At 49.4% G+C, this 27388-nt stretch overlaps 1 protein-coding gene and 1 pseudogene across 1 annotated transcript; one reads left to right on the top strand and one right to left on the bottom strand.

The window, feature by feature from the left end:
* Positions 1-13538, bottom strand: CAVIN1 (caveolae associated protein 1). The gene is made up of 2 exons (XM_037149163.2): positions 12885-13538; positions 1-3044 (listed from the first exon to the last, which is right to left on the bottom strand). The coding sequence occupies exons 1-2, from the start codon at positions 13353-13355 to the stop codon at positions 2343-2345; spliced, it is 1173 nt and encodes a 390-aa protein (XP_037005058.1). The 5' UTR covers positions 13356-13538; the 3' UTR covers positions 1-2342.
* The window catches only part of LOC119052181 (zinc finger protein 212-like), a 20269-nt pseudogene continuing 6234 nt past the window's right edge, over positions 13354-27388 (top strand).

Here is a 27388-nt window from a genome sequence, read left to right on the forward strand (position 1 = left end):
GGGAAAAAAAAGTATACGGACTTTTGGTCAAGCAGTATTTATTAGGGACACTCCTTCCCAAGTGTTTCTGCTGCCAGCAGAACCCGAATGATGATTTGAGTCCATTGGTCTGGGAAATCCACAACCTGTGGGAAGGTGGGGCAGACTGCTCACCGGGGAGAGAGACTTGTACAAACAATAGAACAAGTGCCCGTCCCAGGGTCACGGGGAGGATTAACTATGCTGTGTGGCTACGACCAGCATACAACACACACTGGAATCCTTTCTGTATGACACTCAGCCCCCTGTTGCCAGGGCCTCTGATTTTCCCCTCCCTGAAGCTGCCACCTCTGGGCCTATGACTCCCAAGTGTGTATTTGGGGGAAGCTCCTGCTAACTGGGCGTGTCTGGAGGGCTAGTTCCTGGCAGCTGGGAAGTACATCCAGTCTGCCCTGGGTTACCGGATGCCTGGCTCAGAATCGCAGCTCCACCACTTACCAGCTACGTGGCCTCCCACAAGTCACTCTGTTTCGTCATCTCTAGATTGGGGATGACAATAATACCCCACACACGCTGCATGCGTGTGCAGCAAGGTTAAACCAAGTCTTCTCTTTTTCTCTCCATGGTCCCCTCCTGTCCTTTGTAAGTCGTCCTATACACAACTGTCTTCGGAGAACACAGTCCGACACAGATCCTTTTAGAAAAGCGGGTTTATTGGTCAGGCTGCTCACCAGGACACAGCAACATGAGACTCCCCGGAGCCCGCAGGAACCGGCATTTGCCCACAACTCAGACCCCTTCAGCCCATCAGCACCCTGTCCCAATCCCCGTCCTGCCTCAGTTGACCTGTCTCCAAATATTCACAAGAGAGAAAGGAACCAAGAAAGTGCAGGGTGAGGGGGGGAAAGGAGCAAAACTTTGTATTGTAAAAAGGTTTGTGTCCCAGGCTCCCTGTCTCCCTCCACCCCTGAAAGCAATTGGCTGCAATTTAAAAAGCACAGCAGGGAGGATAAGGCAGAGGAGATGGGGGAGAAGGAAGAATCCTCCAGCTTCCTCTTCAGGGAACCTGTGGGCCATGGCACGAATGACTTGGCAGGAGAGGGGAGCTGTGCCTGCTTCTGGCAGCCCCCTTTACTGGGGAGGAGCAGCAGGACATTAGTGTCCCAAGGAGAACCTGGGAGCAGCAATCCTGTGAGCCCTAAAGACTCAGGAGAGGAGCCCACCAGGCCAAGGTGGTCTTGGCCGGTTCTGCAGGTCTTCTGCTAGTCCTAGGGGAGGGTCCTGAGAAGAGGCCGCCAGTGGCTCCATACATGCTTCCCCTCCAGCTCTCAGCTGGTGGCCTGGCCCTCAGCACCCTGCTCTCTGTCCAGCCTGCCTCCCTCTTAATTCCCAGTTCTCTGCAGCCAGATGTTGCCCCCTTCTGGGACCCCAATTTTCTGCGCTTTGAGAGATAGACTGGCCCTGGGGCACCATGCAGATCCCAGCTGAGGGAAGGGGTGAGGCCTACCTCTCTTTTCTCTTTCTCATCATCCCTCCTTATCCTGAGATGGATAAGGAGAACCCAAGACAATTCTTTTTCTGCATTTCTCATGCTGCTAACAAGGCAAATGGTCCTCTCTTAACCCATTTCCACCTTCTGCTATTTCCTGTTCTGCTTCCCAAAGCCTCAGCCACGTGCTCCTGTGTGCAGGTGCCTGGCCGTGCAAGTGCACCCCTCTCCACCCCGCCCCGCTCCCCAGGGCTCTGCTTGGCGCCAGCCTTCCTGGTCAGGACGCTTTGCAGATACAGCCTGTGCTAGACCCTCATGCTTGGCTTTTTCTCCCAAAAGCAACTTTCAAGTCCTTCCAGTATGGGGCCTCCCATGTGCACAAAGGTCTCGTTCAGGATTCATTCTTTTCTATTACATTAATTTTGGCTTCGAAGATTCCAGGGATCAGGATAAGAAAGAAGAGCTCAGTGAGCAGGAATGACAGAGCTGGATGTGTGAGGAGGAGGTTGGCGGGGAGGGGGTGCCGGGGGAGGCAGCCCGCCCCCAGCGGGCCCCGACTATGGAAGCAACAGCCTTTTGCCGCAGGATCCCCAGCTTGCACAACCAGAGCACGGGCCGGTCCCCTCTCCGTTTCCACCCAGACTACGCCCAAACTGGGGCTGACCTTTGTGGAGGCTGCCTCCCCCTCTGGTCTTGACAGCTCTAAGACTTGGGGGGTGCTGGTTGAGGGGAAGGTGTTCTCAATTTAGAAATATGTCAGCCGTCTGGGCCCGAGAAAGAATGCAAAAGAGAAAGTTCACGAGAGAAAGGAACCGGGGTGGGGGCGGGAGAGGCGGGGCGGCAAGGCCTCCGGGGCGGAGCCCCGCCTTCCCCCTCAGTCGCTGTCGCTCTTGTCCACCAGCACCGCGTCAGACTCTTCGGTGATCTCCAGCAGCGTGTGCACATCGGGGCTGCTCCCGCGCAGCAAATCGAGGGCCTCGCCGCGCTCCGCGCCACCCTCCTCCTCGTCGGCGCCCACCTCCACCATCTCGGTGGCCTTCAGCACCTCCACCTCGCCCTCGCGGATCTTCTTGACGTGGAAGGTGAAGGGCGGCACCTTGTAGACAGCCGTCTTGGAGCGCGCGTAGACCACGTGGTCGGGACTGAAGGACTTGCGCAGCTTTTCTCGAGAGGTCTTGAGCTTCTCCCGACGCTCCACGGGAACGAGGCGCGTGCCCAGCTTGTTCATGCGCTTCTCCAGCGTGTGCCGCGTCTTCTCCAGGTTCTCCTTGGTCTTGAGGCGGGTCTTCTCCAGGTTCTCGCGGGTGCGCACCCTGGTCTTCTCCATCTTCTCCTTGGAGAAGGCCTTCTTGAAGTCGTCCACGCGCCGCAGGCCGCTGCGCTTGATGCGCTCGGCGCGCGACTCCTCGATGACCTCCTCCACCTCCACCGCCTCGTCCGACGACAGCTCGATCGCCGCGGCGTCCTCCTCGGGCCGCTCGCCCTCGCCCAGCTCATCGCCCTCCTTCTCGGGCAGCGTATCCGACTCTTTCAGCGACTTGCTGATGCTCAGTTTGGCTGGTAATTTCACTTCATCCTGAAGGGAAAGCAGAGCGGAAAAGATGAGGGGGGTTGGGCAGGAACTTCGGGGGACAAGGAATGAACCCGAGGCAGGGTGGAGGTGATGCTGGGGAGTGCGTGTCCCCATGAAATCGGCCTGACCGTGTTTGCCATTGCATCCCCAGCGCCTGGCACAGGCACCTCATTTGCATCCCACAAACGTGTTGAATGATACTCTACAGGCGAGGGCGGAAGAGGGGGGAAGAAGGCTTCGGGTCGGAGATTAACTGCACTTAGGTTAAATATCTCCGTGGCCCTCCAGCCGCGTCCTTAGTTAAATCACTCTTTACCCCGTGCTCTCAAGAAACACAACTTAACTTTGGAAATGCGCAGAGCGCCCTCTGGTGCACTAAGTCACGCATTGCCCGAGCCAGGCCCCAAAAGCGAAGGGGTTTGTGAAACCGTTCCTTCAGATTTGAGGGGTCGAGGGGTTGGGGAAGGGAGATGAACACACAGCCAGTATCAGCAGACCCCCCAAGTAGGGCAGCTTGAAGTCAAGGTAAAGAGAGTGTGTTTCCCACACTTGAACCCATTTCAGAACAAGTTTTAGGGAAGAACCATGGCCCCAGCCCCACTGCTTGACCTCCTCATACTGTTTGGTTCCACCAGTGCTTTTCCCGTCTCTCCCACCAGGTAGACATTCAGAGAAGAAAGAGGAAGAAAACTGGCTGGCAGGTGTTCTTCCCAGCCCTTATATTTCTTCTGGTTCGGACTTCCCTACTTTGGAATGGAAGGGAGGGGCTCCCCGGCTCAGGAACCATGAGGTAAGGGGGAGGCTGACCACAGAAAGAGACATGACCCTGAGGGTAAGCAGGGCCTCCTCCCTGGCCCGGATGCTCCTTAGAGACTTCAGATGAAGGAACGAGAGAGGGTGTCTAAAGGGTTTTCTGAGATTGTTCCCAGTATTGTAAGAAAACCCCAACTGAGGAAAATGAGGCATCTTAAAGCCTATATGATCCTATTAACCAACATCACCCCAATAAATTCAATGTGCAAAAAAAAAGTGAGGCAACATGAGCTGAGCCCTCTCAGGAACACACACACACACACACACACACACACACACACACACACACACTGGCCACTTGGTAGCTCTGCACCACCTGCTACAGAAATTCCTGCCCCGCCCATACCGCCCCCCAACTTCTTTCCTTTTCCCTCCCACCCACCTCCCCCCCCAGTTTCCTGGTTTACAGTGAAAACTAGGAACACCCCTCCCAGCTTCCTTCCCTCCCTGTCAAGAGCATTAGCAGGGACAAAGAGGGACTAGTGGCTCCACCTCTGCTCCCAAACTGGGCACCAGCTCTTCTGGGCATCAAGCCACCCCAAGCTCTCATTCCTTGACTACACCTCCCAGCAGGCAAGGCTACCTGGGCCCTGGGCATGCTGGGACTTGTAGTCTCTACTTGCCATAGCTGGTTTAGTACTATTGTGGGCATCCTACTTCATTCTGTTCATCCCTCTGTCTTTTACACTCACAGAAGCATTGGAGGGGTGTTTTCCTTGTTCCATGTGTAGGGGGCCCCGACTTCTCTCAGCATTCCCTCTTAGTTCTAATTTCTGTACTCTTTGGGTCTCTGCAATCCGCTCTCTCTGGCCACTACTCGAGTCCTCTCTCTTTCATGCCATTTTGGGACTAAACTCTCCACTACCTCTTCATCTGTCTCCACCCAGAATTTACCTGCAGCCCTGTATTAAAAAACAAACAAAAAAACAACCCAGCTCTGCTCTCTCCTTTACAGCTTCCCAGAATAAAAACTCACACATTGGACACCAGAGGGTAGAGGAGAACCCCTCCTTTCACTAAACTCAGACAATGTGGATGGGCTTGGAAGGATTAAGGGTGATGGGCGGGGAATAGTCAGGAAACAGTCCCAGCTGCTGGAAAACAAATCCTCATTGTCTCTCTGCCCCACTCCCAGCATCCCTGATTCTCCCTGCTGATCCACCCTACCCCATAAAGGCTGAGCTGGCTGGTTTCCCTGGCCTCTGGCTTCCTAGATAAAGGTCTTTGCCAACTGAGCTTGGAAGTGAACAGGGCTGGGGAGAGAGCTGAAGATTTCTTGCAGCCAATCCCATCTTCCTAGTGTCTGATAAAAGGCTTCAAAGACAACATCTGGGAGCAAGCCCAGTGAGGGAAGATTATTTCTGGATTGGGGGGCACTCCCTCAGGCCACATAGGGGCCTGTGAATAGAAGAACCTCCTTGTTGTAGGTTTCCCCCAGAGTGACGGCTTACACCAGAGGGGATGCCTTCCCGGTGGGAAGTCAGGGGACAAGGGAAGAAAGGACTTGGCCCAAGCTCCTGAGCAATGTCCAGTAGGTTGGTTCTGGAAAGGGTACCACACCAGGACCTTAGCTTTTCACCTCCATTAATGGATTTTCTCTTTTCTCCCCCTTTGCAAGTCAGGTTTCCCCTATGACTCACAGCCTCGGAGCGCTATCTTGGGCCCACCCAGTCTGTTGCTACAACAACCGTAAACAGAATCCCGGAGCACCTCTCCCCTACCCTGGGCACACAGGCCAGGCACCCTTGTCCCACCCCTATCTCCCTGGCAGAGCTCCTGAACCAAAGGAGAGGCCTCAGCAGGTAGCAAGGAGAGAGGGCTCTGCTTGTTCCATTTTCACATTTTTTTATTAAACAAAACCACCACTGCCAACAGGCTTGGTTTCCAGAGTTACCTTTAATGACCAGGTCTGAACAAAAACATGCACATCTTCCCCTGTCCCCCCTGCCCAACACACAGCTCCCCAGCCCAGGAAGGCACCAGCCCAGGACTCCCCAGAGAAGCTCGCAGCCCCTTCTGCACCACTCCCCAACTCTGCTGTATAAACTTAAGATCCTGTAGCTTATGAAGAAAATTTTATGATTATAATTTAATTGAGCACCTAATATGTGCCCGGTCCTTGGCCAGGCACTTCACATTTGTCAGGGAGAAGGGACAATGTCAGATAGTTCTGGGTGGGAGCCTTTGGAAAGGGAATTCCGAGACCTAGGACCTGCTGAGACACAGTGTTAGAAGTGGGTGCAGACCGAGGGAGAGTTGAGAGAGAGGGTGTCTTAAAAACTTGGGCTCTCCACTTGAGACGGCCACGACAAGGGGTGGGGGACACGGAAGGCAGACGGTCCTTCTTTTTTGCTATAGTGATTCCCAGTGGGGCGATGTTGTCCCCAGGAAGATGGAAACAGGTTCTTGCGGGGAAGGGGAAGTTTAGATACTGTGATCGTTTCTGGTATTCCAAAGAGTCCCGGCACATAAACAGAGACATAATATAACTGCAGGGTTCAAGCTTGATGGAGGAGGGGACAGTTAGGGGGAAATGTCTACAAGGACCCCTCAGGCAGAGGCTTATGAAAAAAAATAAGTTGAGCAACAGTGTCCTACAAGACAGCCAGAGAACCTAAGCCAGAACAGCTAAAATGACCCCCCCTTCTGGCATCTCTGAGTTGGCAGCTTTTGAGTGCCCCACCCAAGGCAGGATCTGGCAAACATAAGGGATCTCTTTGCAAAACATTAAAAAAAAAACAACCTGGAAAAAATAAGTGTAAATGTCTTCCTTGGCTACATGGGGGGAGGTGTACAGGGCACAGAGCAGACCCCAGGCTTGGGCCTCCTGGGGCTTCTCTTAAGAGGCTTGGAGCCAAACTGGCCTGCCCCTGGGGAAGAGGCAGAAAGGCCAAGGGAAGGGAGAATCCGAAGCCTTGGCTCAGTTTCATGCAATTTCATGCAGGGCAGCGTTGGGTGCAGCTCAAGCATGGTGTTTGGAGTGTCGCTATTAAGACAAAAACCAAGAAGTGGAGGGAGGAGCCTTCCCTCCACCTCCCACTCTACTGCACACACCACATTCCCCTGAACTCTGCCTAATACAAGAGCATTTCATGACACCCATCCCCCACCCCAAGGGGCGGTGTCTCGGAAGAGGGCCGCCCGCCTGCCCTGACCACCACCAAGCGGAGAGCTCGTGGTGGACAGTAGGGACACCCCATGCCACAGACCCTGGGGCTCCAGGAGACCCTAAAAGCCCCCACCGGCTGTCGGCTCCTGTGGGGTGGGCAGAGGCACAGGTTCTGGGTAATAGGGCAGTGCCCTAGGCGGCTGGTCAAAGGGTGGGATCTCAGGCACTGTATCAGGCTTCAGGTCAAAGGGCTCAGTCTCAGGCAGAAGGTCAAAAGGCACGATCTTGGGTGTGACCAGGTCAGAGGGTGCATTCAGCTTCTTCTTGGGCTAAGATGAGGAAAAGGGGTTTAAGTGGGGTTTGGAATGGGTGCAGATAGGGCTGAGAGAAGGAGGCCTTGGTGAGCATGCAGAGTCGGGAGGGGTGAGTAGGGAGGAGGAGGGAGTACACAATGAATTAGGATAGAATGGAACCACATTTTAAATGCTTCCTCAAGAAGGCCCTGGGGCTGATAGGGTGGGACGAGCCTGGGCCCATGAATTCATAAACACGGTTTAAATGGACCCCCTCCCATCCTCCCTCTAGGGTCTTCCCCAGTCCCGGCCTTGGCCTCCTACCAGCTGTGGTTGGGGGGGTCTGGGGTGGGGTGATGGGGGAAGAGCCTGCTGGGGGTGGAAAGGAGTTTTCTAAGAGGCCAGTCATTGGATTCTAACTGGGGAGGCTCCGATGAGTAAAAGCGGAGGCAAACAACTTCGCCATCTTCAGAGTCAGACACTGCTGATCCCAGTTCTCGTTATTCCTTGGGGTGCCACCCCAGATGAGGAGGGGGAGAGGCACGGAAGAGGGACATTCTGGCTATTTCCCTTTGGCCGCATCCTCCCCTCCTACCACCCATGCCTGAGCCAGCAGACACCAAGATGCACAGAGAAATTAAGCTGTTTTTATGACAGGTGGGCCTGCATCCTGGGGCACCCAGCAGCAGCTCCCGACTCTCCCTCCTGAGGGGCTGAGCCACCACCTTTGCTTTGGACAATCAGAAGATGTCAGGGGAGAGGGACACTGGGTATGTCACCAGACTCCAAGGAAAGCAGTGTGGAGTAAAGGCCTGCGGCCACAGCAACACAAAGCAGCAGGCGCCAGCCTGCCCGGTGGGGCACAGGGAGGGGCAGGGAGGCTGAGGAGACAACGTGGTCTTCATCTGGACAGATGCGGAGGCCACACCAGGGGACACCCCCACGGGGCAGGGAGCTCCAGTCCTTACACTCTGCTGTGCCCACACACACTGTCACTGGGCCAGGTGATCACACACTGACTCTTCTTCAGCTCTCTGAGGCTGAGCAGCTGAAGGCCATTGACCTTAGCCACCCGCTAGCCATTGCTGCACACACGCACACACGCAGCGGCCCGTGCCGGGGCCATGACACTGTCTCCCTCAGAGAATGAAGGAGCCGGAAGCAACCCTCTGCCCAGACTGGCCTCCGCCCTGTTTTCTGCTGTAGGGCCCAGGGATGGAAGGAGGATGTGAGGAGCAGAAAGTGCCACAAAAGCCTGAACAGTGTGGCTCAGCTGGCTGGGTGTGGCGCACAAAGCAAAAGGTGGCCGGTTTGATTCCCAATCAGGGGTCAGGGCACATGCCTGAGTTTTGGGTTGGTTCCCCGTTGGGGCTGAAGAGAGGTAACTGATCAGTTTCTCTCTGATCGATGTTTCTCTTTCATGTTGATGTTTCTCTCTCTCTCTCTCTTTCTCCCTCCCTTCCCCTCTCTCTAAAACAAGTGAGTGAAATGTTGTTTTCAAAAAGAAAGTGCAGCAGAAGAGAGGGTGGTGTACCCCTGGGTTCTGGCCTCAGCTTTGACCCCTCAATCACTGGAGTGACAATAGGCAAGTCACTTCCCCTTCCGAGCCTCAGCTTCCTCCAATGCAGAGTGAAGAAACAAGTTCATTATCTCTGAAGCATCTTCCAACTCAAAAATTCTACCATGACAAAATGATAAAACATTCACAATGGTATGATCCAAAGAAAAAGGAACAAACCACTACTCATCTCTGAGGTGCTTGCCTGGCGCCAATAACCCTCCTCTCCCTACCAGTTGCCCGCCCTGTGCAAGGAGGATGATTTTAGTCTTAGAAATACCCCTAGACCTGGCCAGTATGGCTCAGTGGGTTGGAGCATTGTCCCTTAACCACAAGGTTGCGGGTTTGATCCCTGGTCTGGGTGCATGTGGGAAGCAACCAACTGATGTCTCACATTGATGTTTCTCTCTCTTTCTCCCCCTCTCTCTTCCCCTCCCTCAAAAAGCAATGAAAAAGAAAAAGTCCTTGGGTAAGGATTAAAAAAGAAGAAGAAACGAACATCCCTAAAAATGTCCTCCATGCTTTGGTCCAATGACCAGGAAAAACAACCCAACTCAGCTTTGTGGAGGAAAGCTATGATAAACAATCTCTCCATGGCCACTAGGCTTAGGGGGACAAGAGAGACCAGAACCCCGAGTTGGGAATATTTTTTGACCAAGTTTTGGAATTCTGGAATTTTGGAACAAGGAGGCTTTATTTGCCTTGAGTCCAAGAAGAAGCTGTAGGATGGGCTAGGATTTGGGGAGAAGTCAGCCAGCCCTGGTTCCTCGCCTTTAATGCCCGTGATCCCCCCCCAACCCCAACCCTTTAAGTGCTTCCTGGTCCTACCCTCAAGCACTGGGAGCAGGTCTGACGGGTCCAAGTGCAGGTTGCCAACTGCCTCATCAAAAATACTCCAAAACAAGCCCTGGCTGGTGTAGCTCAGTGGATTGAGCATGGGCCTGTGAACCAGAGAATCACGGTTCGATTCCCAGTCAGGGCACATGCCTGGGTTGCAGGCAGGTTCCCTGCAGGTCAGTTCCCTGCAGGGAATGCACTAGAGACAACCATACACTGATGTTTCTCTCCTTCTCTCCTTCCCCTCTAAAGATAAATAAATAAAATCTAAAAAAAAATTTTTTAAAAGTACTCCAAAACACATTGATTTTTGTTTCTGCCTCCCTTTCTGAATTCTAAAAGAACTCTAATAATATCCAAATGACTGTCTGGGAGAATTGGCTCTTTAATCACCACAGTTCCTGCTGTTTGGATGGTGCCCCAATTTGCCTGATCCTCCCAGCAGCTCTCAATCCACTGACCCCAAACTACTAGCAGAATTCACTTCTCTCATTCACTAACGGTTGCCTAGCTAGGTGTCATCCCATAGGATGGGGTGCCAAACTGCTACTCACTGTTTGGGAGACAGAGGGAAATGCCAGGGAGTGGCTGAATTCCGTGTGTGTGTGTGTGTGTGTGTGTGTGTGTGTGTGTGTGTATTCGAATGCAAACTTAACCTGTGATGTCATTGTGTCTAGCAGTTCCTGGCTCAGGGTGGGGCCGCACAAGGGATTCCCTCCTTCATTCCCCAGGAAGAAGGTGTGGAAGGCCAGATGACCTGACCCCACAGCTGGGGCCTTCCCACCCTTTCAGGATTCCCTCCATCCTGCCCCCTCCCCCTTGCCATATCATCACCTCCCACATCTGCAGTGGGGAATACAGAATCTCCTCTTCCCCTGCTAGAGAACTCACACCATCCTGCGAGGCTTTTCTCCAGAGCTCTCCATGCTGGCCACCCAAACCTCCTACCCCAACGGGCCTGATTTTACCATAAACATTGCCGCCCCCGATCTTCCCTATTAGGTCTGCCAAGGCCTAGGGCTATTTTTACCTCGGTCTCTTCCCTGGCCTGCAGACTCAGGGTGGAGCAGCCTCTGCCTTCCTCCAGCACCAGAGTGGCCCGCCCGCTGGCCCCCACCTGGAACATCTGCTGTGCATCTCAGGGAAGTTCTGCTTCCCTGAGCCAGTCTTTATCTCTGAGCTCGTCTCAGAGTTGGGACCCTTCTAGTTCTTAGTTATTTCCCTTGACGTTTGGGGGCTCAGGGACCTCAGCTTGAGCTATTCCTGCTACCTCAACTCTCTGTTCTCCTCCGGCCCTGGGTTAGTACAGATGCAGTCAAAGCCACCCTGAGATTTGACTGGTCCCCCCACAGACACACAATACACAGCTCCAGATCCCTGCCAGTGGCTGAGAGGGAGCGACAGAGAAATGCTATTGGCCTCTGGGGAAGCCTTTCTCCCTCCATGCCTGTCCTCTCAGAATCTCCATCTTTGACATGGGGAGGTTCACCTCAAGACCAAGAATTTCCCCAGGTCCTGTGGTCTGGGACATTTAAAAGTGAGAAGGGCCACCCACTCAGCCCTCCATGGCAATCCTCTACCATACCAGGTAGAAAACATCAGGCTTGTTTGCTTGCTCCCTGTCTTGTTTTCCTTCCTTTGATTCCTTTGATGCCTCTCAGTGTTAGGTAGATCTCTTTAAAAATCACACACACACACACACACACACACACACACACTCTGCTTTCTCCAAGCAGACCAAGTGGAAACGACTCTGGGCAAAACATTTACTACCAGACAGTGCTGGGTGGGGAGAGGCAACGCTTTTTAAAGGCCTCTTGCGTGGAGGCCCTGGGGGGGGATGTCACTTCTGCCTCTGGCCCCCCTCTTTAGCTAATGCCAGCTGGCCCACCTCCCTGTGTCTATTGTCGCCACACACTTGTCTCATTCTACATCTTTCTTAGCTCCCTCTACGGAGGCCAACCCCAGGACACGTGGCATCCCAGATGGCCACTCGGAAGCCAGCTTGACCAAACCCCAGAGTCTTCAGTGAAGCCAAAGCTGAGAGGGGTCTTCTCACCCAGGGGCTGTGGGAAATCCAGCCTTCCTTTCCTTTCCGCTCCCGTCAATAGGAAGAGGGAGCACAGACTACCTCCCACCCCCGGGTCTCACCTCCTTGGGATGGGAACATCCACTAGGCCTGCGGGAAGCAGAGAGGAGGCGAGGCTGGGCACATTCGCACCCAAGCATAAAGATCACCAAGCCCTCAGCTGAGGCCCAACTTAATGGAATTGGGGGAGTGGGTGTGGAGAGGGGCAGGTTTATTTGGGGTTAAGACACAAAAACTACATTTTAAAAAATCCTGGCAGGAGGAATGGGATGAGGTGCAAACGAAGCAATAAGCGCCTGGGCGGAGCCTGGAGGGCGCCAGCCTCCTCCAGCTAGCGTGCCCGTTCCACCGCCCCCGCAGGTATGCGAGGTGATTCACCGTGCCCGGACCGTGGGCCTGGGCTGTCCACTCCCTGCCACCAGCCCCTCTTGCCTTCTGCACCCACCCCACCTCCCCCCCCCCCCCCCCCGCCTGCCTGCTTCCACCTGGCCAAGAGGACGGAACGCCTCTGACTAGGGCGTCCCCAAGGGACTGAAAGTGCCGGGAGGCCAGGGACAGATCGCGCCGAGGGGACAAGGTAGGTAGCCAAGGCTGAGGCGGGGGTGCGGGGTCCGCGGGGGTGTGCTGTCTATGGTGTCCCTCGCCTGGCTCAGCCCCCGCCGGTGCGTGCCTGGGCCCTGAATCACCCGCTATATCGGGCGGGCAGTGCCTGAGGCCCCAAACCCGGGCCTGGCTGCCAGTGTCCGTTTACAGCGGGTCCCAGACACCGCCAGAGACCTACGGCTTTCCCCCAAACTTCCTCGGAGTAGACTTTTGACAGACCCAAGTTGGGAGCGGTCTGCGAGGGACAGTGTCCCCGAATCCAGCCTCCTAACTCGTTTCCACTACATTTGACACCAAAGGGAGGGGGCTCGGTGAGGAGACGCGGGGTGCAGAGCGCACCCCTCTGCGCACTCCAGGAATCCGCTCCTCACCCCACCCCGCCCCAGGAGCGGTCCTCCCAAGGAGGGTGGGTTCCCCGGGCCCAGACAGGCTGGCGGGAGAGCCGAGCCGCGCTGAGGGCAGGTCCCCGGACCCCAAGCCCCGGGCCTGGGACTGCGGGCTGGGCGCGGAGCTCGGGGCGAGGTCTGCCCCGCCAGCTCACCTGGTAGATCATAACTTTAAAGTTGCGGCGCCTCAACAGCTCGGCCTCGTTGACCTCCAGCTTCTTGATCTGGCCGGCCTGGCGCTCCAGGCTGCCGCGCACGGTCTTCACGTTGACGCTGACCTTGCGCACCTTCTCCAGCAACTTGCTCACGGTGTTACTGGTAGTGGCGTGCGCCTTGCCCAGCTTACTCAGCTCGCCCTGGATGCTCTGCACGGCGCCCTCCATCTCCGCCTGCCGCTCCTCCAATTGGGCTTGGGTCAGCTGGATCTGGTCGACGGCGCCGATGATTTTGTCCAGAAGGCTCAGCACCAGCACGCCGTTCACCTGGTCCGACTTGATCAGCTCCTCGGAGCCGGCGCCCGACGGCTCCTCGGCCGCCGACGCCCGCGCTATCGAGGACGCCGGGTCCTCCGAGTCAGGGTACCCAGGGAGCGGCTGCTCGACGATGTGGAGCTGGGTGTCCTCCATGGCTACCGGAGCCGTGCAGGGCCAGCGGGTGGAGCTGAAGCTGGAGCGGGAGACTGGGACAGGAGGAAGAGCGGGAGGGGGCAGGAGAGTGAGAGCGATCGGAGAGCAGAGGAAACTCAAGCCACGTCCGTGCGCCCCGGGACCTCGGCCAGAACTGTGGGGGGGCGATCTTTGCGCTCCCGGGCTCCCAGGCCAAACCCGGGAGTCTCGGCGCCCATTGGCTGGCCCCACCCCAGAAAGGGAGGGACCGGGGCGAAGAGGAGAACGAGGAGGGGGGGAGGGGGCAACCGAGTGGGACCCGAGAGCCGACCGCCCCACCCTTCCCAGGATGGTTGGAATAGTTGGAGCCGGAGACGAAGCGGAGGCGACGAGAGAGCGCGGGACTGCGACGGAGGAATGCGAGCTGGAGAGGAGACAGGTCCTAGGGCATGGCTCCGCCTTCCCTCCCCTTTTCTGCTCGCCCGCAACCTGCCTCAGCCTTTGACGTCTGGAGCAGGCAAGACCGGTGGAACACCGGGCCTTAAAATATGTGAAATGTTGTGTTGGTTTGTGCCCAGTTTCTGACAAGGATCCACAATCTTTTCGAAGGGGCCTCTAACCCACACCCCCAAATGACCAGCTGCTACTCTACAAGCCTGAAGGGTTGCTCGGGGACCAGAAGAAAGAGAATTTCCGTTAGGCTCCCAGTGGTGGTGAGGGGCTGCAAAGCCCCTCCAGGTTTCCACGAGGGTTACCCTATTTTAATTCTATTAAAATGGGCAATGAAATATAAAGTAAAGCCCTTTATCCACCTCTAACCTTTCTCTAAAAACCAGCTTTTTCCGTGTTTACCCGCGCCCCAGAGGCCTAGCTGGCACTAACCTCAGAGCAGGGCCCAGGCTTTCGAATGTGCACCCTTCTCGCCACATTTGAAAGCCTTGGTGCTCAGCAGAGAAAAGATCAAATCCCACCTTCTCACTTGACGAACGGGGACAGGAGGGCCCGGAGAGGGCAAGTGACCGGCCACAGTTCACCTGCAGGGTGGCACCTGCTTGGGGCTCAAACCAGGTCCCTGGGCTCCTCCCACACTTCCTCCCGCAGTGTGCACCTCTCATTCTACAGGATGAGCACGGCCACCTGCCTGTGCGGCTTTTGCACCGGTCGGCCTGAGCATTATGTACAGACACTCTAATGGGTACCAAGGAGCAGGACCAAGGCGGACCCTCAGCTCAGAAGCCCAGGGAGTCCAGGCTGCCCGAGCAAGCCCACTGTGCTCTCGAGCACAGCAATGGAGCTGTGAGTTCCCTGGAGCAGCAGCACCCGCCTTTCCCCCAGAAATGTGGCAAACCTTGCCCCAGTTAGGAAACCAGGCTTGGGTTTCCCCAGCTGGACAGACGATGGTCTTGGCAAAAGATCTGTTCTAGTCTGGCATGCCTTGTCGTTCGGAAGAGTGAAAAATCGCTTGGTGGAAACCTGGGGCTCCGTCAACCCGGTTGGAGAACCCACCAACCCAGAAGGGAGCTGGAGAGCTGTCTGGGGTTAGCCCGGGGCAGTCCCAGCGACTGGTGGAAAAAATACTCCCCACGCTTCAACAGCTGCTTTCTCAGAAACAAATGGCTTTCCTGTGTGAGATTCAAGTAGAATGAACCGGTACACAAGTATAAGATTATAGCTGACATAGAAAGTCAAATATAATATAGAAAACCATGTATAATACATAAAATTACATATATGCCCACTAGACCTGACCAATTTATTTTAGAATTTAAAAGAAAATGTATTTTGGCAATCTAAGTTGTTTCCACTGGGTGTTGATAATATTTCCAGAAAAAATAAGAGTGACCGTAGAGAAACTTACTGAACCTTCACAAGGTTCTTACGTTTTTTAATTGGTTAGATTATTTTCATAGGTAACACAAGATACAAAGTGTGAATAGCACACAAAAATATAGTGAAAAGGTTTCTTTCCACCTCTGTCTGCAGCACCGAATTTCCTCCCCAGGAGATGATTGTTACTATTGTCTTGTGGAGTCGTCCACAGAAAGCCTCTGCATATAACATCAAATAAAATAAGATATATATACATTATATATATATACATATATCAGCATTTTTCTTTCTTTAGTCACTAATATCTTGAAGATTGTTCCATATCAGTACATGTGGAGCTGTCTTGTTTTCCAAAGTGCAGATGCACTGTATTTATTTAACTAGTTCTCTCTCAATAGACATTTAGAGATTACAATTTAAGCCTCACTGTTGCAGGGTGGGGTGGGGGTGGTGCTGAAGAGAAATTCTAGTGGTTGACTTGATTTTTGTGGTTGTGTACCTGCTAAAGGAATTACGTCCATGCCATTTCAGCTCTCCCATCAGGAAAATATTTCTACTCTTCCAGTAGGAATGACAGTGTTTGAGATGAGTCAGATTAGGTCCCAGGGGTAGTCTAGCAAATACGTGCGTCATCTGATGCCTCCTTAACAGAGGATTTTGCAGCAAGGGCCCTACCCCTACTTAGATGTTTCTGTACTGTTCCTCTTCTTACTAAATGCCAGCTAAATCCGACAGAGGGCGTGCTAAGCCTTGGTGAACTAGTGTCAACAGGACACAGCCAGAACTGGAGCGGAACAATTCTCAGAGGACTTCATTTCAGTGAAAATAAGCAGTTTCCCTTCGTTTGGGACTGCATTCAGCATGCCGTCGCTTGCATTCAGGGTTGATGCTTTCCATTTTCCATTGCTCACTCTATTTGCTAAAAGGCAAACTGTTCATTGTGTGCTCTCAGCTGCTGAGGCAGAGTCTGTAAAAAGGATCCAAAGGTGGAGACAGACAACCCTGTGGCCCAGAAAAAGAACAGGTTGCACTCTTGTCCGCCGCCGGAACCTCGCAGCACTCTATCGTATTCCTCCATCCGTCCACGTGTTCAGCAAAGTGTGACTGCTCACCATGAGCCAGCAACTGGCCTGGGAACTTCAAGGAGGATGAGGAAGGCTCAATCCTTCCTAAGGAGAAATCCAGAACGCCGCAGGAGGGGCAGATGCACGAATACTTTCCTACACAAAGTGGAGGGCCCTCCAGCCGCTCAGGGAGGGTTGCCACTTCTTCTGGGAGAGTGGCGGAGGGTTCACAGGGCGAGGGTCTCTAGTATGAGGAGGAGGGAGGGTAGGCCCTTCCTCCTCTCCCCCCACTGGCAACAAGAGGTGTGAAAGGGCAGGGCTGAGGGGTGGGTAAGCCAGGCATTGCTCATGTCTTGCTGTGGTTCTGCCTTAAGTCTTATCAGTTTACACCTCGGAAGATTCAGCAAGGTGTGAGGGGCACGGCGTGTAACATGTTCCACTCAGTGTTGGATCTGTGCTGAGAGTGAGCCTAGGGAGACAGTATGTTTTGTTAATAATAAACGGTTGGGATGAATGACGTCTTCACATCAGAGAAACAAACCATCCCACATAGAAAACCAGTCCTCAGCAGCTGGCTCACAGTTGCCACGGGTTTTTCTCCCCAGATTTATGGGCACTATTCTTGTCCCTCTGACATATATGGAAAGTGCTTATGATGCTTGTATATTTCTCTTCCTAAAAAATCCCTTCCTTTCTTTTTCAAACATTAATACATAGGATAGACTTCCTGAACCAGCAAACAATAAAAATATTTATTAGGTGCTAGTTTATGCCTCATTTGGTGCTAGTAACCAACCACAGGACACAGCAGGTTTGCTCTGGGGAGAGAGGCTTTAGTCTCAGGGAAGCCGTGACTCAGGCTAACACACAGAAAACACCCAGAAAATACATTAATGAAAATTCCATAAAGCCTTCCCTCTCCTTTGCCTTTGACGTGCACTGGTCTCTTATCTTACATACAAGTAGCAACAGCCAACACACAGACAACGAGAACTGCAGTGGTAATTGCTCTTACCTTCCTGCCACCTCCAGGCTGGATGCGTCTGTTTCCTCCAGTTCAAAGTCATTGTTTTCCAGATGGCTGCCGCGGGTCTGTTACCCCCAATTCAGTCCTTACGCTTCTGCAGTTTATCCAAAAAGCCGGCTTCCTCTCTCCCGAAAGGGAATTGAAAAGTCACTAATAAACTCCATCTCCTATCAGCTCTCTCTCCCTGTCTAGTTTTATTTGAGCTCTGCAGGATTTAGCACTACTGTCTTTGACAGTCTCCCTTGTGGCCTTTTGTGAGGCTGTATTGTTTTTGTTTATTTCTTGTCCCGTTTGCTAACTTGTTTTTCCTTCATTTTTTAAAGCAGCTTTTAAAACTTCTAAAAATACATTTAAAACCCAAGCTTCACTGAGATATCATTTATATAGTATACAGTTCACCTATTTAAAATGTACTAAATGGTTCTTAGTACGTTCACAGAGTTGGCAACCACAATCAATTTGAGAGCATTTTGATCACCCCGAAAATAAACACCTGTCAAATAAAAAATAGAAAACAGACCCGGACTTAGTGAAGGGAGACTTTATCTGAGACGTGTCTGACGGGAGGGAAGGGACTGCTACTGCACAGTCGGGGAGGGGTCTGCTGTTGCGAAGAGAACACTGCGACCCTAAGACCTGAGTGTCGCAAGGCCAAACCAAAGGGAGTTTTCCTCGACTGAGAGGGCTACACAAAGCTGAAAAAAACACAGACAAGAGCACAGCGGGGACAAGCAGGTCGGTATCGTTTATGAGACAAAGGATGAGAATATGGAGGGTCTATGCCTGCCCTGCTCACAGGTAAATAAGAGGGCGCCTGTGAGTCATAGGGAGGGGCTGCTGCTCTGCGTAAGCTGTTTTCCAGAACACGAGAGGGCAGGGAGAGGCCTTTAAATGTCCGTGTTTTCCAGGAGCACAGGGCTCAGGTGAAATTCAACCTGGTTGCCCGGGCCCTGAGCAGTCAGTCACTCCCATTCCTCTCTTCTCCCAGGGCCTCACAACCACCCATCTGCTTGGGGTCTACAGACTTGCCCGATCTGGACACTTCATGTGAGTGACATCATACAATATGTGGCCTTTTGTCTGTGGCTTCTTTCACGTGGTTTATTTTCAAAGCTGACTCCTGCTGTAGCATTTATCGGTACTTCAATCCTTTTAACTGCTGAATAAAATTCCGTTGTATAGATATGCTACATGGTGTTTGTCGATAGACATTTGGGTTGTTTTGGTTTTTATCTATTATGAATAACCCTGCCATGAATATTCATGCCATTTTCCTTTTTCTTTCTTGGGCTACTTCCTTAATGTAGGTGTTTAACCTGGGTTCTGCCTCCAGCCCCCTGCTCTGGTTCCAGTCACTTTCCCTCTTTTTTCCCCTCTTTGCTATGACTCTAAAGTCAGTGTCTCTGCTTCCTGAAATGTTAAACGTATTGGAAACCAGTGGCACGGACACACCAAGTGATCAGAAGGGATGCTGTTGTCTGTCTCGCTGGAGCAGCATTCTGGCGGCCCCTGCTGGGCCAGGCGTTACCAGGGGTCCGAAGGTGGTTGCTGAATCCCACCAGGCCAGGAGGGGCAGGGACGGGTCACCAGTATGTCAGCCTCCCTCCTAAACACCAGGCTCGCTCTCCTCTCCCACTGCTTACAGCCTCGCTGGGTATCCCACCCTCATCTCAATGCAACATAAACTAAACTGAATGTAATGTCTCCCCTCAAAAGTAAGACCTCTCATGACTTTCTTACTTCCATCAATGGTACCACCATCCTTTCAACCACCAGTCTCCAACTTGCAGTTTTTTTAACACTTCTCTCTCCCTTACCTCTAAGCAAATGAAATCCCACGGCCTGCTTGTCCTTTCCCTGTAGTCATTCCCTGTCACTCCCATCGCTGCGGCCACCTCTCTGGTCCAGTAGTTATCCACTGATGCCTGCGTTGTTATTGTTCTTTCTGGTTGGTCTCTGCATCTCGAACCTCTTCCCTCCTATTCATCCGGTATGTACAGCATTGCCAGTCAATCTTTCTAAAATGTTACTGTGTTGTCTTCTTACTGAAAAAAAAAAAAAAAAAGCCTTCTGTAGCTTTGCCTCATTTCTTCAGATTTATTCAGTTTGGTTCTACCTCCAAATTGGTATATGATTTCAAGTGACTTTTCTTCTTTTAGTTCTTCTCTCCTTTAGTCCTTAGTTTTTTCATCTGTAAATGAAAAAATAGGAGTACGTGATTTCTAAGGTTCCTTCCAGTTCTGATATTCAGTGAGTATATAAGACGAATCTTTGATACTTTAAAAAGCCCTCTGAGACCTGATAGTGCTTCAGAAAAACATTTTCGAATACCATCCACTCAAACACATGTTTATCAAATGCCTATAAAGTGCTAGTCCCAGGGCCAGGAGATGGGGACCCAGAGATGGAAAGACATGGTCCTTGTCATCAGGAACTTCTGGTCTCACATGAGAACGGGGCACAGACCTCAACGACGACCGAGCAGGGCAGCGACCACTAAAGGCATCACATACAGTGAACGATGACGGTGCAGAGGAAAGGGCACTGCTGTCAATGGAAGGGCGTCGGGGGCACTTCAGAGGAGCTGAGCTGTGGCATGTGCTGGGGTCGGGGTTCCAAGCAGAGGAAAGATCTCCTCGGTAAAGGCATGAGGCCATTTGCTATGGCAAATATTTTATCAAAGCTGAAGTATAAGATGTTTGGAGGCAGACAGGCTAAAGGTGAGGCCGGGGTGAGAAAAGCTGCCCAATCACAGTGCATCCTGGAAGTCATGCTGAGCAGTCTGGACTCTATCCTAAAGGTTATAAGGCACTAATTAAGGACTGCAACCAAAAGAGGAAAAGAAGCTGATTGGTATTTTAGAAAGAAAATTGATTTGAGGGGATGTCGACAATTGTTTGGAAGGGCCTTGGCCGAGTGGCACAGTTGGCTGGAGCACTGTCCTGTACACCAACACCTGGGTTGTGGGCTCATCCGTCAGGGCACACACCTGGGTTATGGGTTTGATCAGGGTGCGCAGGGGAGACAACTGACTCATGTTTCCCCCTCACATTGATGTTCTCTCTTTCCCTCCCCCTTTCTTTTGTTCTGAAATCAGTAAGCATATATTCTGGTAAGGATTTAAAAAAACAAAGGTTGTATGAAGATGAAATATGTTCATTTACAGAAACAGACATGTCAAAACGGTTGACACACCACTGGGATCAAGAAACGTGCAGAAGCCCTTGCCCGTTCTTGTAACTTGCACCGGTCAGGAACTGGTATCGAGAAGACTTTTTGTTAAACTCGTTCTGTTGCTCACAAGAGGATCCTCCACCTTCCTCTCAGCTTTCCAGTTGGAACCAAGACCAGATCTTTGAAACAGCACTGGCAATAAAAACAGTAAGCGTTTAGCAGCCATACACATCTAAGCAAGACCATTGCACTTGTGGAACTTGGCCCTCTTCCCAGGAAACGAAGTCTCACCATGTGCGAATGGGAAGAGCGTGCCTCTTGTTCAGACGCAGAGGCTCGGGGCTCCCCTCGGACCTCCACGTTTTCACGGGGCTCTGGGTGGGACAGGCCAGCTGTGTGTTGGGGGAGTGACTCATTTTTCCACCAAAACATATTTCTATGAATCCTTGGGGCCACTGATTGGTGTGAATGAGCAATCAGCACAGACGTGGTTCCTGGATCCATTATATTACTTCAGAGAGATGATTTAAAGTTTTTCCATGAATTAAATTGGAAGAGGCAATTTGACTATTCAGATAATTCATGGTTCAAAAACTTTAATGTTTATAAGTGGTTGTTAAGAGAGCAAATAAATATACAAGATGTAGAAAGATTCCCAAATAAGTAGATGATATCCAATGCAAATGTATGTAAAATATATTAATCAATGTTTAGGAGCACTAGAATAACAGAGTGATCAAAATGGGAAGAGACTAGCTAAACATTTTTTTCATTTATGAAATTTTTAATTATTTAAAATTTACAGAAAAGTTTTTTTAAGTCAAAAATAATTTTTCTAAACCACTTGAAAGTAAGTTGACAACCTGACATCTCATAACCCCCAAATATTATGTATTTTCTACAAACAAGAACATCCAGGTATATAACCTAGTACAACCATCAAAATCAGAAAATTAACATGGATACATCCCACCATCTGCTTCCCAGCATTTCATCATTTATCCCAAAATTGTCCTTAGATCTTAGCGATCCAATCTGAGACCACCTCTCAAAGGCAGCTGTTGCCTCTCTTTAGCCTCCTTCATTCAAGGGAGTGCTACCTCATTGTTTCCTTGACTTTCATAACTTTGGCATTTTTGAAGATTAAAGAACAATGATGTAGAATGTTGCTAGGTTTGGGCTTGTCTGATATTTCCTTGTGACTGGATTTGGAGTAGCATAAAAGGGATGCTCTGTCCTTCTGTTGCACTCTACCAGGTGGTACATGATTTTGAGTTGCTAGTGGTGTTAACCTTGACCCGGTGGTCGAGGTGTCAGACTTTTCCGCTATAAAATTACTCTTTCCCTCTTTATCATCCAGAACTATTTTGTAGGGTGGTATTTTGAGACTAAGTAAATATTCCATAATCCAATTCCTTGAACAGCACAAACTACCATAACTCACCCAAAATGAAATAGTTTGAATAGCTCTATAACTCTTAAGGACATTCAATCTGTAATTTAAAACGCTCAAAAAAAGAAACCTCCATGTCCAAATGGTTTTAATGGAGAATTCTATCAAATATTTAAAGAAGAATTAACACCAATATTACACAATCTTTTCCAGAAAACAAGATTTTGGATCTCTTTCCAACCTATTTTATGAGACCAGTATTACCCTGATATTAAAACCAGACAGAAAGTACAAAAAAAGAAAAATACAGATCAATATCCTTCATGAAAATACATCCCAAAATCCTTAACAATAGCAAATATTCAGCAATATGTAAAAAAGAATTATATAAGGCTCTGGCTGGTGTAGCTCAGTGGATTGAGCGCGGGCCTGCGAACCACACGATCGCGGTTCAATTCCCAGTCAGGGCACATGCCTGGGTTGCAGGCCAGTTCCCAGCAGGGGACACATGAGAGGCAACCATACATTGATATTTCTCTCCCCCTCTCCTTCCCTTCCCCTCTAAAGATAAATAAATAAAATCTTTTTTTTTAATATTTTATTATTTATTTATCTTTAGAGGGGAAGGGGGAAGGAGAGAGGGAGAGAAACATCAATGTATGGTTGCCTTTTGTGCGTCCCCTGCTGGGAACTGGCCTGCAACCCAGGCATGTGCCCTGACTGGGAATTGAACCGCGATCGTGTGGTTCGCAGGCCCGCGCTCAATCCACTGAGCTACACCAGCCAGGTAAATAAATAAAATCTTTAAAAAATTTTTTGAAAATAGAGACCCCAACACCAAAAGATTAAAAAAAAAAAAAAGAATTATATAATGGCTAAATGGTGTTTATTCTAGGATGTCACAGCTGATTCAGCATTCAAAATTCAGTCAGTGTAATCCACCATATAAATTACACAAAGAAGAAACAAAGAGATTGTATCAATTGATACAGAAAGTGCCTTTCACAAAATTCAATACCAATTCATGATAAAAAAAAAAAACTCTCAGAAAACCAGGAATAGCAGAAAATTTCCTCAACTTGATACAAATATCTACCTAGCTAGGATCATATTTAATAGTGAAAGACTTAATTCTTTCTTCCTAAGATTGGAAATAAATCAGGAATGTCTGCTGTTATCACTCTTACTAAAGAGAGCACTGGAAGAACTAGCCAGCACAATAAGGCAAGAAAAGGATATAAAAGGCATACAGACTGAAAAAGAAAAAATAAAACTCTGATTTTGTGCAGATACCATGATGGTCTATGTAAAGAATCCCAAGGAGCCCTGGCTGGTGTGGCTTAATGGATTGAGTGCTAGCCTGTGAACCAAAAAGTCACTGGTTCGATTCCCAGTCAAGGCACATGCAGGGGGTTTGGGGCTAGGTCCCCAGTGGGGGGCACGTGAGAAGCAACCACATATTGATGTGTCTCTCCCTCCCTTTCTCTCCCCTTCCCCTCTCTAAAATTTAATAAAATCTTTTTTAAAATTCCAAGGAAAGTATTTACAAAAAACTCTAGAATACATGAGTTCAGCAAAGTTATAGGATATACAATAAGCACTCAAAAATCAGTCCTATTTCTCTACAGTTACAGTGAACACATGGAAGCTGAAATTAAAAATACAATACTGCCCTGGCCAGGTAGCTAAGTTGGTTAGTATGTTGTCCCGATATATCAGGATTTCAGGTTTAATCCCAGGTTGGGACACACACAAGAATCAACCAATGAATGCGTAAATAAGTGGAATAACAAATCTCTCCCCTCTTTCTCTCTCTCCCCCCGTTCGTCTCTCTCTCTCTCAAATAAATTTTAAAATACAATTTAAGTTTCTCAAAAAGTGAAACACATGAATCTAACAAAACAAGAAAATATGTAAAACTAAGTCAGTTTTGTTCATTTATAATTTTTAAGTAAAATTGCTCAATCTATTAATATTTTTAAAAATATATTAACATTTATGACTTTGTATTTTATGTTTAACATTTCTTCTGTATCTGTGGTTAGAACCAATTCTCATTATTATATCTGTAGTCTCTTACATTACCAGATGTTCTTCTATTTTTATTGGTATTCAGAAAGAAGTAGCTCTTATTTTTATTACCCTTTAAGCTATTTTTACTTTACTAATTCTTTTTGCCTTATTTGGGTTTACTCTGTTGTGTTTTTAAAACATGTTGAATTATGCTTATTTATTTAATATTTTAAAAAATACATTTTATTGGTTATGCCATTAAAGTTGTCCCATTTCCCCCTTCATTCCCTTCCACTCTGCACACCCCTCCCCCACTATTCCCCCCCTTTAGTTTATGTTCATGTGTCACGAGTTCTTTAGATTCTATATTTCCCCTACTATTCTTGCCCTCCCCCTGTCTATTTTCTACTTACCATCTATGCTACTTATTTTCTGTACCTTCTCCCCACTTCTCCTCCTCCCAGTCCCCTGTTGCTAATCCTCCATGTAATCTCCATTTCCATGGTTCCACTCCTGATCTAGCTGTCCTCTTAGTTTGCTTTTGTTTTTGGTGTGGTTGTTAATAACTGTGAGTTTGCTGTCCTTTCACTGTTCATCTTTTTTATCTTCTTTTTCTTAGGTAAGTCCCTTTAACATTTCATATAATAAGGGCTTGGTGATGATGAACTCCTTGAATTTGACCTTATCTGAGAAGCACTTTATCTGCCCTTCCATTCTAAATGAAAGCTTTGCTGGATAGAGCAATCTTGGTTGTAGGTCTTTGGTTTTCAGGGCTTGAAATATCTTTTTCCAGCCTCCTCTTGCCTGGAAGATCTCTTTTGAGAAATCAGCTGACAGTCTGATGGGAACTCCTTTGTAGGTGACTGTCCCCTGAGCTCTTGCTGCTTCTAGAATTCTCTCCTTCATTTTATTTTATTTATTTATTTTTAAAGATTTTATTGTTTTTAGAGAGAGGGCAAGGGAGGGAGAAAGGGAGAGAAACATCTATGTGTGAGATATACATAGATCCATTGCCTCTCACACACCCCCAAGTGGGGACCTGGCCCACAACCCAGGCATATGTCCTGACTAGGAATTGAACTAGTGGTTTACAGGCCAGCACTCAATCCACTGAGCCACATCAGCCAGGTCTCTCCTTCATTTTAATCTTGGCTAATATAATTATGATGTGCCTTGGTGTGTTCCTTCTTGGGTCCAACTTCTTTGGGACTCTCTGAGCTTCCTGGACTTCCTGAAAGTCTATTTCCTTTGCCAGATTGGGAAAGTTCTCCTTTATTATTTGTTCAAGTAAGTTTTCCACTTGTTGCTCTTCCTCTTTCCCTTCTGGTACCCCTAGAATTCAGACGTTGGAACATTTAAAAATGTCCTGGAGGTTCCTAAGCCTCTCCTCATTTTTTTGAATTCTTATTTCTTCATTCTTTTCTGCTTGGTAATTTTTTTCTTCCTTCTGGTCCACTTGATTTTAGTCTCAGCTTCCTTCCCGTCACTGTTGGTTCCCTGTGCATTTCCTTTCATTTCACTTAGTTTAGCCTTCATATGTTCATCTAATTTGTGACTAAAATCAACCAGTTCTGTGAACATCCTGATCACCAGTGTTTTGAACTGTGCATCTGATAGGTTGGCTATTTCTTGGTTGCCTAGAAGTATTGGCTCTGAGGCTTTGAGCTGTTCTCCTTCTTGAGCCATAATATTTTGGTCTGTTTGCGCCTGTTATGTATGAGGGGTGGAGCCTTAGGTGTTCACTAGGGTGGGGCAACCCAGGTCACTGGGTTGTGACGCTGTATGTGGGGGCGGAGCAAAGAGAAGCAATGGCGTTTTTTTTCTGCTCTCTCTCAGATTTCAGTCCCCTCTGCTATTTCCAGCAAGCAAATTGGGCCCTTCTGGTGCTGGTTACCGTGTGTATGGGCCTGTGCACCCTCCAGGACCTTAAGGGTCTCTCCAATGAACCCTGTGAGCCTGGGAGCCTCTCCCAGCACCTTGACCCCTGAAGGTTTTTCCAACTGGTGCTTTTAGGCTTTAATTCCCGTCGCTGGGCCCCCAGCTTGTGCAGTCTGTCTCACTGCTTGCTTCTTTGCCTGGTTTATCTGTGTGTGAGTGTGACCATGGTCAGCCAGCCACCTCGTGCCCTCACTGGGTCCGCCCATTGCCACCCCATGCCTGGGATCTGCCAACCGCCGCCTGTGTGCCTGGGTTGTTCTGGCCACTTTTTCCTGTGCCACCCCGCTCCACCAGCCATCAATTACGCCCCACTTACCAGTCTGGCTGAATGGTTCATTGTTGTCGGACTTTGGTACAGTTCAATTTTCTGTCTGTTTTGGTTGCATTTTTTTTTTTACTAAATCTTTGTTGTCTTTAAACTTGGTTGTGTGAGGAGGTACAATGCTTCCACCTACACCTCCATCTTGGCCGGATGTCTGAGTTATGCTTATTTTACTTTAATTTGCCCTGGTTGGTGTGGCTCAGTGGATTGAGTGCCAGCCTGCAAACCAAAGGGTCACCAGTTTGATGCCCAGTCAGGGCATATGCCTGGGTTGTGGGTCAGGTCCCCAGTAGGAGGTAAGAGGCAACCACACATCAATGTTTCTTTCCTTCTCTTTCTCCCTCCCTTCCCCTCTCTCTAAAAATAAATAAGTAAAATCTTTAAAAATTTACCTTAATTCTTTCTTGTTTAATGAACACATTTAAACCTATGATTATTTTTATCACTCACTCAGTGTAACTTTAGTGATAGCCCATAAAATTTGATATATAGTGTTGTCATTATTAAAAGATTGATCTTTGACTCAGTCTTGAAAGAAACAATTTTGCAGAGAGAGGTGATGGAAACACTCCCAGTATGCAGAGCAGGCAAAGAACATACCAGGTTCGTAGTGAACGGGCAACCACCACTGATCCTTTAAGGTGCAACTCAAATTTAATCTTCTCAGTAAAGGTTTCCAAGCACAGCTAGTGATGCCTTTATCCACGCACTATCCATATATTGCTGATAAAACCCTTATTGCATCATACATTCTGAGTTCCTTAAAGTTAGGATCCTTGTCCAATTTCCTCCACCCTCAGACTAAATCATATCAAGCCCCAAACTTTGTGTTAAATTAAAGAATCGAAGGGCCCTGGCAGAGTGGCTCAGCTGGTTGGAGTGTCATCTTATACAACAAAAGGCTGCAAGTTCAACCCTGGTCAGGGTACCTACCTAAGTTATAGGTCGGATGCCTAGGTAGGAGTGCTAAAGGGAGGCAACTGATCAATCTTTCTCATTCTCTTTCTTTCTCTCTCTCTCTCCCTTCCCCTCTAAAATCAATAAACATATCCTCAGGTGAAGATTTTTAAAAAAGAATAGAAGAGAGGCATGTAAAAGTTGATTGGAAAGCTTCTAAAATTTACTTACCTCACGTTTCTACTCAAACAGTGTTGGCAATGGCTACACATATTACCAGAAATTTTTTTGTCCCAAATTATATTTTTTAAATAGAAATAATTGTTCATCTGTATTCAGAGTTTCTAAAACTTCAAGCAAAAAGAAAAAATAGGGCTCAACATAATATCCAACTGA

The sequence above is a fragment of the Artibeus jamaicensis genome, unplaced genomic scaffold, assembly GCF_021234435.1.
Source record: "Artibeus jamaicensis isolate MK-2021 breed Jamaican fruit bat unplaced genomic scaffold, CSHL_Jam_final contig_2259, whole genome shotgun sequence".
Taxonomy (NCBI): Eukaryota; Metazoa; Chordata; class Mammalia; order Chiroptera; family Phyllostomidae; genus Artibeus; species Artibeus jamaicensis.